The sequence below is a fragment of the Eurytemora carolleeae genome, unplaced genomic scaffold, assembly GCF_000591075.1.
Source record: "Eurytemora carolleeae unplaced genomic scaffold, Eaff_2.0 scaffold198, whole genome shotgun sequence".
Taxonomy (NCBI): Eukaryota; Metazoa; Arthropoda; class Copepoda; order Calanoida; family Temoridae; genus Eurytemora; species Eurytemora carolleeae.
In genome coordinates this window covers 5,355-16,567 of record NW_019396106.1, presented here as the reverse complement: position 1 = coordinate 16,567, position 11,213 = coordinate 5,355, and the positions used below count along the sequence as shown (strand labels likewise).

Here is an 11,213-nt window from a genome sequence, read left to right as displayed (position 1 = left end):
TCAAATAAACAAACTGTTTGTAATTTTCACCTTTTATAGATTTTGTAATTATACACATTTATTGACACTTATATATTTCTTAACTTATATGTTTTGTAATTATATATTTTTAAATTTTGCCTTAAGTTACTGAGGGGGTGTTCAGGTTCAGAGCAAGAAAGTGATTATAGTTTAATGCTTGAAAGTGGAGCTTTTAACATTATTCTAAAAGATACCCTGTATTTAAAGAAGTACCGTAAAAGACCCTGAAGCGCTACAGCTCCTACAGCCTTGTTAAAGAGTAGAAAGAATTAAGATTTTTTTCATTTCTCTCGGAAATTTTAAATTTCTTATCTTAAATCTTATCGAGAACAAATTTCTTAGGTTCTACATCAAAGAAGAGAAGGAAAATATTTATGTCTGATCACTGATTTATAAGATGCTTAAAATATACTTCTAAACAAATTTTAGGAAACTAAGCAAACCTGTTTTCGAGTTTGTACAAAATCCCCTTTCCCCGGACTCTTTCTAGAAATGATCCCCCCCCCCCTCCCACGTTCCCTCTACGCTTATTCTTTTTAATATAGAAATAGTTTTTATTTTAGAAAAAATAAGAAATGTTGACTGTTTATTTGTGTAAACCCTACACTACAGAGATTACTTGTCTTTGTGAGATTAGCTCCAGACCTAGGAAAATACAGGTATCAACTAGGGGGTGGCCAATTTCGTCCTTTTTCTCAGTCTCGCCTACCCCCTTACTCGATTCTACCATGATTATGACTGTGAACCATCTTTGATCAAATTTTACCAATAGATCAGTTTCATTCCTGATTTATTAATTATCAACAATCGTCACTTTTTCAAATTTCGAATTTTTAATCTATCCCAAGGTTATAATGCAAGGAAAGTTATTTCACAGGCGTACGCATCTTTTGTACTGCAATGTACTGTCTCTGGGTGGTAATGTAAAAACAAGACGGATGTCGAAGCCTCACATGGGATCCATCAATGAAATATAAAAATAAAAAATCAATGAAATATTTTGGCCATAGGAAACTGTTATGTAAATTATCAAAATTATCAAAATTTAATGCTTTTAACATCCTCGGATACTAAACGAACACTGATGCATCTATTCTTGTTTACAAATTCCGCCCAGAGAGAACTGGTTTCAATATGTACGCAGAGTATACACAACTGCAATCAATTTTCCTTGCATTATAACCTTGATCTATCCTAACTGTATCAACTGCGTTCTACGCACAGTACAGAGATTAGAATTTTGTATCTGAAAATGAGTTCAAAGTGTACAATTCATGTAAATTTTCACAAATTATACACAGCACAATTTTCTATCTTTTTTAGGTGAATTTTTATCTATCTTTTAACGAAATGAAAAAAGACACTTTAAAAAAAACTGCATTTAGGAATGCTTCTTAGAATCCACAGTTGCTGGAATTCAAAAAAAGTATTCGCACCAGGTAAATTATAATAACAAATATACAGGGCACAAGAGATTACACCTATAAAGGACAATAGATTACACAGATATAACAAGAGATTACACCTATAAAGGACAATAGATTACACAGATATAACAAGAGATTACACAGATATAATAAGAGATTACATAGATACGAAAAGAGATTAAATAATTAGAATAAGAGATTACACAGATATGACAAGAGATTACACCTTGAGGACAAGAGATTACACATTGAGGACAAGAGATTACATTGATATGAAAAGAGATTACATAGATATGACAAGAGATAACACCATAGAGAATAGAATATATAGAGAGGAATTAAAAGAATCTCTCGGTATGAATTTTTTCAGTCCCTTTCAGCCTGAAAGGGAGTTCAAAGTGTACAAATCATGTAAATGTTCACAAATTATATGCAGTAGAGTACATAAATACAGTATGTTCCCTAGACTATTCATTTCAATTTCGAAATTTTTAAAGCTGTTAAATAAACTTTGTAATGAATTAAGTGAATTAAAACATCATTTGATTTATAGTTATAACGGAAAATCATTGTTTGTACAGTGGAAGGCATAGAGTCTTTGTGAAATGATCATTGGTCAATTATGAAACTAGCCTATTTCATAATTTGGTTTTCTTTTAACAATAATTTTAGATTTTCTATAAAATGATATTCCAGGGCCCAACAGGTTATATAGCATAAATATGTAAAGTACACCTGCAGTATGGAAACAGTACAACAAAATGGCCGTTTTACACTTTTTTTTAGTAAATTCCTCTCTATATATTCTATTCTCTATGGATTACACGAAAGGATGAGATTATACATGTAGGACAAGAGATAACACAAATAGGACAAAAGAATACAGAGATATTTAAATTTTAAGATACCACAAAAATCCACAGATATTTTGTTTAATGCAAAAAACTTTTTTTGGCAAAATTGGACTGCTAAGCTAGCTGCAATTGTTACACCTATCTTTTCGTATAAGAATACCATTATCGATTCACAATTTAAATGTGTTTTTTTCGGAGAATTTATAATTTTAAAGGGTAGTGTGGTGAATCGTTGAATGAAGGGTCACTTAGAATTAACTTTACAATTTTTCGTTTAACTTTAGAACGGAGAGGGAGGGTTTAACTTTACCCTGGAGTCTGGAACTGAAATCATCCTTACCTTAACCCTGTTCCTTCTCCTCGTCTTTCTTATCATTGGGTAATAAATAATCATACATTGGGTTACCCATACAGAATGCGACTAAAGAGACGTATTACAGACCTTAGTATTCGGAGTTCGTGATACTGCTGAAAAGAAGGTTGAAAAGTTCAGAGACCGGAACATTTCGCTACATCTAACCTCAGTTAAAACGAATATTTACTATAGTAAACAGAGTAAATACGACCAAACCTTAATAATGTTGGATTCTGAAGGTTCAGGTCAACAGGTCCAAATGTTATTTCCTGTCTAACCTTCTAATATTTACAAAGTTTGTATAGATTTGAAAAATAGATTTTTATTGTCTCCGTTCTTGTGAGTTCTTGTGTTCAGGTGTCTTGTTACAAGCTGAGTTCTTGTGTTCAGGTGTCTATGTTACAAGCTGAGTTCTTGTGTTCAGGTGTCTTTACTAGAAGCTGAGTATCCGTCATGGTTCATGTTTATTCAATCATGAGGAGAATAGGAACAAGAAGAAAACCAACAATAGAAGCATACAGACAGGTAGACAGGTAGACAGGTAGACAGGTAGACAGGTAGACTTGCAGACAGGTAGACAGGTAGACAGGAAGACTGGTAGACAGGTAATCCGGATAGACAGGTAGACAGTTAGACTGGTAGACAGGTAGACAGGTAGACTGGTAAACAGGTAGACAGGTAGACAGGTAGATTGATAGATTTGCAGATTGATTTCTGGAGAATCTTACGCCCCCATTGAACAAACACAAATTTAGGGGATCTGACAGGTTTTGTTGAATCCTGTTCTGAAGATGATATCAGAGATCTCTCTTCAGAGAACCTAGGACGGATTCAAACCTATAGTTTGGAGTCAAACCTTTCAAACTATACACAAATACTTCCTCAGGATCAAAATATTTTAAGTTCCAGTCCAACACATCAAGGAAAGTCGGACATTTCACAAAACTTGGAGAGCAGGAAACCTGAGCTATGTTTTATAAATTCTTCCCAGAGCAATAATATCAATCAAGAATCCGGGTAATTTGTACAAGTTTTTGTATCCTTGTCGACATGTAACCTTTTGTAAACAGTTCGATGAATAGACAAATTCAGTTACTGTATAGTTCAGTTAACTGTATAGTTCGGTTAACTGTATAGTAAAGTTAACTGTACAATTCAGTTAACTGTATAGTTCAGTTAACTGTATAGTTCAGTTAACTGTACAATTCAGTTAACTTTACAATTCAGTTAACTGTATAGTTTAGTTAACTGTATAGTTCAGTTAACTGTACAGTTCAGTATACTGTACAGTTCAGTATACTGTACAATTCAGGTAACTGTACAATTCAGTTGACTGTACAATTCAATTAACTGTACAGTTCAATATACTGTACAATTCAGGTAACTGTACAATCCAGTTAACTGTCAATTCAGTTAACTGTACAGTTCAATATACTGTACAATTCAGGTAACTGTACAATCCAGTTAACAGTCAATTCAGTTAACTTGACAGTCCAGTTAACTGTACAATTCAGTTAACGGTATAGTTCAGCAAAATGTACCATTCAAATAACTGTACAATTCAGAACTGTACAGATCTGTTTATGTATAGTTCAATCAGTTTTTTATAACTAAGTTTACAATTACAATTCAGATCAATATTTATAAAAATGATAAATAAGATTTGTCTAACTTGCATCTCAGTATTCTTGTATTCTATTCTCCCAGTTTTATCTACAATTCAAATCTACTATTTAGTGTTCTAAACTTTCTCTAATATGGAGATATTTTGTCGGGAATATTTGTATTCTAAAGAACATGTTGATATCAAGAATATACATTTATTTAGAACTAAACTTATCTTTTCTCTTTTAAAGTTTAAAGGGACTGTAAGCGTAAGGTTAAGTGACCCTCCAAACAAAGATGGTAATGAACGATTCACAACAAAACCCTTGAAACCTTTATCTGATCAATGACGTATTGTCATTTTTTGGGGTTAACATTTTTTTATTCTGATAATAATAAGATGTTTTCCTGCAGTAGAAATGCGCAAGTCACTTTTGTAGAAAACCCTTTATTGAAAATAAATAGTTTTAAAAATCGTAAATATGAATAAATAATTTTTAATTGATCAGATAAAGCTTTTAAGGGTTTCGGTCACTGCCTTCTTTGCATGGAGGTTAACTTGAAATTACGCTTACATTCTCTTTAAACATACAGGGTGTCCCAAAAAAACATGGGAATTCAGTGACGAATTCGATATCGTCTTTGTTATGAATTAGCATAGTAATACCTATTTCAAGAGCCATAATATTATTATGTCTGCTAGAGTTTATTTTATGAAATGTCTTCCGCAAGATGAACAGTGAATACGGAAAAGTTTACTCTGTTTGTATACTGCAATTTTCTTGTTATACTAAGTACAACCGTATGCAGTCAAAACATAAACAAACAAAATGTGAACTCTACAGTTTTCTTAGTAGGTATTACTATACTAAATCAAAGAATTCTTTTAAAAAAACTATATCGAATTCGTCACTGAATTCTCATGTTTATTGGGACACCCTGTAAAATGTAAAAATAACTAACTATTTCTTGTTGAAGCTGTAGTGTCGACGTGACTCTATATTTAAACAAGGCAATGCCACGTTTCACAACGTTACCTTTAAAACCTTCATCTGAGTAAAATGATTAAGATATCCTTGTTTTTTATCTGAAAATTGATAATTTCCAAATGCATTTTCTCTGCACTAAGGACTTGCGGATTTATGCATAACAAAGAAGGAAATTTTCAGAAAATAACAATTTTTCAGAGAAAAAAATGACGAAATCTTCCTAATTGTTACGGAATTCAAAGGTTCTGGTACGTTTGTGAATCTGGTATAGACCGACGCATTTATCTTAGAAATCTAATGTCGTAGAATATCGACCTTAGGTATTTTAAAGTATGAACTTTGCTTGATAAAAACTTTTAATTTTGAAATATGAATGGTTTACACGATATATAAATTAATTAGAAAATTTAAGTTTGTGACAAAGGCCACACCTCCTAAGGGAGACTGAACAATTCACAAAATCAAGAAATAGAAAAGGAATTGTGAATTTTTTACCGCAAGTTTTTAGATTAGCGGGATTCAATGAAAATTGTTGCATAACACAAAAAAAAGTATAATGTGAGTTTAAGGCATTTATTATTATCTTTTTCCAGTTATTAATTCTCTAGAAGTACTGCGAAATTGAATTATTAATTTTTAATGTTGAGAAAGTATAAAAACAATGTATTTTATTCATTATTTTGAGTTGAAGTTAGAAACTATAACTTCTGTATTATCTCGCAATGTTAATTTCTTTATTGAAGGAAAATAAATGGGATTTCCCCGTTAAGCTTTCTTAATTCTTCGAGGAAAAGTTTTCAAATAAAAACTGAGAATTTTGTCAACTTTTCATATAAAGTTGGAGCTAAGAATAATCTAAACTTCTATACTCTGCAGCAGTTTCCTTTTTATTTATTTACACTTTTCAACTCTTTTTCATTCATACTAAATACTGCTACATTCTACTCCAGGGTCTGTCCTAGTCAACGTTTTTTGGACCCCCCCCCCCAAGCCCCTCCCCCCTCCTTTCAATTTTGTTTATGACCAAATTAGTATTTATTTAGCATTATTTAGAATTAGGTTAGGTTAAGACATTTGCTGGGCCGAGCGCTGCTGCTAGGATGGGCTACGGGGCCGAGCGCTGCGGCCACGCCACGGGTTAGGTTAAGTTGAGACACTTTCTGTAAGATCCATGTACAAAATTGATAGGAGCCGGGCCTGGGGGGGGGGTCCAAAAATCGTTCTCTAGGAATATACCCTACTCCATTCTTCTGCATATTCTACTTTTTACATCTTTTATATTTTAATCATAATTATGTCAACTTCATTTGTATTCAACCAAATTCATACCATTTTTATATCACTCAATATAGTAAGATATGTATATTTTTATGAATTTGAGCAAGGTCGCTGAATTACCTCCCGTCGATTCAAAACTTATCTGTATATTGCTGCAAATGCAGTGAAGTTATCATCTACAGGACCAGGGGTGTAAATAAGGATTTCTAGGGGGGGGGGTGTAAATTTAACAATTTCTCAATTTCTGGGATTAACAAACTATCAAATAAAAGGCTTCCTTTACCACCTTTCAGTTTTCAACTATGGTAACGTGGTATTGACAAGTTTGTCGGGACATTTTAATTTGTGACGTGCACATTCTCGACTATGCAGTCGACGACGACCTTGTAAAAGGCCTTGTTTGGTGCCTAGCTCAGGTGTACGTCCTTGACAATGGTGGCCAACAGATCCTTCTGGGAACTAAGCTTAATCACGTAAATATTAAGTGACCCTCCATGCAAAGATGACAATGCCTGATTTATAACGGCTCCCTTGAAACCTTAATCTGATCAAAAATGTGGAAGAAAAGTGTTTATTTCGTCACTGTTGTTTAGAATCAAGAAATGCGTGCAGTCACTTTCGCAGAGAACCCGCAAATGAAAATAAAAAATCTAAGGAAACAAAAACACGAATATCTAATATCTAATTCAATCTAAATCATAAAAAGCTTTTAAAAAACTTTTGTTGTAAATATTGAATCGGGCATTGCAATCTCTGCATGGAGGGTCACTTGAAATTACGCTTACAGTTCCTTTAACCGCTAAAGAGGGGTCAAAACTTCTAAATCTTATTTAATCTGTAAAAAAGGAACCAAGTTTCTGCCACAAAGTCTGATTTTCAACCCCTATATCTTTGTAACCTGACTTGAAGACCTTTGATATTTCAAACAATCAATTCTACCAAAAAGTCTCCGTTTGAAATGTCAAAGGTTTACACCACCATGTTGCGCAGATATAGGGACTAGAAAATTTGAGTTTTTGGCAAAAACTTTGTTTTTTTAGTGCTCGGTTGGTTTCTGGCACCCCATGTGAATTGATTTAAGTTGTCGGACACTCACACAACCAACATATTTACGTTAATTCATATCTTAAATATCTCTTGGTTTCCACATATCCCAAGAATAATACTTATATCTTTTGATTTAAAAGCTTACGCTGCGGACATTGAGTTTCCCCTTATCTACTGAGATGACTGTATTATCAGTACGTACCATCATGTATTCATAGATAACTTAACAAATATTAGAGGTGCAAAGATTTGATCTTCTCAGGTTTTAATATTTAGACTAGATCCTGTCTTTAGTTCCCTGATGTTAGGATCAATGATGCTCTTTGTCTAGTCCTTGGGTTATAGCTGCTACTAGTCTAGTCCAGGGATTATAACTGCTACTAGTCTAGTCCAGGGATTATAGCTGCTCCTAGTCTAGTCCAGGGATTATAGCTGCTCCTAGTCTAGTCCAGGGATTATAGCTGCTTCTAGTCTAGTCCTGGGATTATAGCTGCTCCTAGTCTAGTCCTTGGATTTTAGCTGCTCTTCTAGTCCAGGGATTATAGCTGCTCCTAGTCTAGTCCAGGGATTATAGCTGCTCCTAGTCTAGTCCGGGGATTAAAGCTGCTCCTAATCTAGCCCTTGGGTTATAGCTGCTCCTAGTCTAGTCCAGAGATTATAGCTGTTCCTAGTCTAGTCCAGGGATTATAGCTGCTCCTAGTCTAGTCTAGGGATTATAGCTGCTCCTGATCTAGTCTTGGGATTATAGCTGCTCCTGATCTAGTCCTGGGATTATAGCTGCTCCTGGTCTAGTTCTGGGATTATAGCTGCTCTTAGTCTAGTCCAGGGAGTATAACAGCTGTTGGTATATAATTCATTCTTTCATATCCGCACTACTTCCACATAGCTCCAGGAGCTGGTATAAAATTCATTCTTTTAAATCCGCACTACTTCCAATAGCTCTGGTATATAATTCATTCTTTTATATCCGCACTACTTCCACATAGCTCCAGTAGTTGGTATATAATTCATGCTTTTATATCCGCACTACTTCCACATAGCTCCAGTAGTTGGTATATAATTCATGCTTTTATATCCGCACTACTTCCACATTGCTCCAGTAGTTTGTATATAATTCATTTGCAAATAATACATAAGAAACAAGTCTTAGTAAGGCCAAATTCGGTGCATACGAGGTGGATACAGTTATAGTTTTGGACCTTCCAGTAGAGACGACCCAAGTAATATATGCAAAAATATTTCCCACTGATAATAATGTATTAACCTGGATTTATCACAAATTGAAACGTTTTCTCATTAAATGTTGAATCCTGTTTCTAAACTTGAGGATCAAAGTACAACTTGTATGTTGTGTGTGAACATTAATATTGTGAGGTTAGATACTTGAACTATAAGTTTACAGTAATACTGAGAGAAGATGGTGGGGTGGAAAGATCTTTGCTAATTTTAAAGACGAGGCGTTGGAAATTCATCCGACATTTGTTTACGCCTGAGGCCGTTCCTTTCATAAACTACATTGGTCGACAACTTGACGTCTTTATCTATCTATCAGATAAGAATTTAGCAAGAGACATCTAGCGGCCAACATATCGTCCGGCCCAAAGTACGTAGACTACCTTAGATATTCAACACAATTGTGAATGTTTTGTGTTAAAAGTTAACTGAAATTATGATATTAATTTGTATTTTAAACTACTGGAGCTATGTCATAGCTCCAGTAGTTGGTATATAATTCATTCTTTTATATCCGCACTACTTCCAGATAGCTCCAGTAGCTGGTGTATAATTCATTCTTTTATATCTCCACTACTTCCAAATAGGTCCAGTAGTTGGTATATAATTCATTCTTTTAAATCCGCTAAACTTCCACATAGCTTCAGTAGTTGGTAAATAATTCATTCTTTTATATCCGCACTACTTCCAGATAGCTCCAGTAGTTGGAATATAATTCATTCTTTTATATCCGCACCACTTCCACATAGCTCCAGTAGTTGGAATATAATTCATTCTTTTATATCCGCACTACTTCCACATAGCTCCAGTAGTTGGAATATAATTCATTCTTTTATATCCGCACTACTTCCACACAGCTCCAGTAATTGGTATATAATTCATTCTTTTATATCCGCACTACTTCCACATAGCTCCAGTAGCTGGTATATAATTCATTCTTTTATATCCGTACTAATTCCACATAGCTCCAGTAGTTGAAATATAATTCATTCTTTTATACCCGCACTACTTTCACATAGCACCAGTAGTTGGTATATAATTCATTTTTTTATATCCGCACTACTTCCACAAAGCTCCAGTAGTTGGTATATAATTCATTCTTTTATATCTGCACTACTTCCACGTAGCACCAGTAGTTGGTATATAATTAATTCTTTTATATCCGCACTACTTCCAACATAGCTCCAGTTGCTGGTATAAAATTCATTCTTTTAAATCCGCACTACTTCCACATAGCTCCAGTAGTTGGTATATAATTCATTCTTTTATATCCGCACTACTTCCAGATAGCTCCAGTAGTTGGAATATAACTCATTCTTTTATATCCGCACTACTTCCACATAGCTCCAGTAGTTGGTATATAATTCATTCTTTTATATCCGCACTACTTCCACATAACTCCACTAGTTGGTATAAAATTCATTCTTTTAAATCCGCACTACTTTTGCATAGCTCCAGTAGTTGGTATATAATTCATTCTTTTAAATCCGCACTACTTCCACATAGCTCCAGTAGTTGGTATATAATTCATTCTTTTATACCCGCACTACTTCCACATAGCTCCAGTAGTTGGTATATAATTCATTCTTTTATATCCGCACTACTTCCACATAGCTCCAGTAGCTGGTGTATAATTCATTCTTTTATATCCGCACTACTTCCACAAAGCTCCAGTAGTTGAAATATAATTCATTCTTTTAAATCCTCACTACTTCCACATAGCTCCAGTAGTTGGAATATAATTCATTCTTTTATATCCGCACTACTTCCATATAGCTCCAGAAGTTGGAATATATTTCAATCTTTTATATCCGCACTACTTCCACATAGCTCTAGTAGTTGGTATAGAATTCATTCTTTATATCCGCACTACTTCCACATAGCTCCAGTAGCTGGTATAAAATGCGTTCTTTTAAATCCACACTACTTCCACATAGCTCCAGTAGTTGGTACAGTGAAACCCTTAATAACGAATACATCAGAAGAATTTATCAAATGTCGTCTTGACAATTTTTTCAATGAGTTTTATACTATATTACGTAAATTACAGTTTTTGCGAAATTAAATAAATAGCCATGAATATGTGGGAACAGTTTTAAAGAGCTCCATATAATCATTTAATTTTAAAACTAAATATCTGCAACATTCCATTATCATAAAGTGAAGAATACGACATTTGATAAATTCTTTCAATGTATTCGTTATTAAGGGTTTCACTGTATATAATTCATTTTTTTATATCCGTACTATTTCCACATAGCTCCAGTTGTTGGTATATAATTCATTCTTTTATATCCGCACTACTTCCACATAGCTCCAGAAGTTGGTATATAATTCATTCTTTTATATCCGCACTACTTCCACATAGCTCCAGTAGTTGGTATATAATTCATTCTTTTATATC

At 33.9% G+C, this 11,213-nt stretch overlaps 1 protein-coding gene across 1 annotated transcript; it reads left to right on the top strand.

Annotated features, from left to right (window-relative positions):
• The first annotated feature begins 576 nt into the window (after window positions 1-576).
• On the top strand, window positions 577-3,780 carry LOC111695108 (uncharacterized). Its single transcript, XM_023464298.1, has 5 exons — window positions 577-680; window positions 1,407-1,460; window positions 2,587-2,681; window positions 3,048-3,182; window positions 3,413-3,780. Exons 1-4 carry the CDS (start codon window positions 597-599, stop codon window positions 3,133-3,135), a joined length of 321 nt encoding a protein of 106 aa, XP_023320066.1. The 5' UTR covers window positions 577-596; the 3' UTR covers window positions 3,136-3,182; window positions 3,413-3,780.
• The last annotated feature ends 7,433 nt before the right edge of the window (window positions 3,781-11,213 follow it).

Bases quoted from the DNA above. Each gene is read 5' to 3' on its own strand.
- LOC111695108 (XM_023464298.1), top strand. From the start codon at position 597: ATGTTGACTGTTTATTTGTGTAAACCCTACACTACAGAGATTACTTGT. The intron at 681-1,406 runs GTATCAACTAGG...AACTGCATTTAG, and splicing joins CCAGACCTAGGAAAATACAG to GAATGCTTCTTAGAATCCAC. The intron at 2,682-3,047 runs GTAATAAATAAT...TCTTGTGTTCAG, and splicing joins CTCGTCTTTCTTATCATTGG to GTGTCTATGTTACAAGCTGA.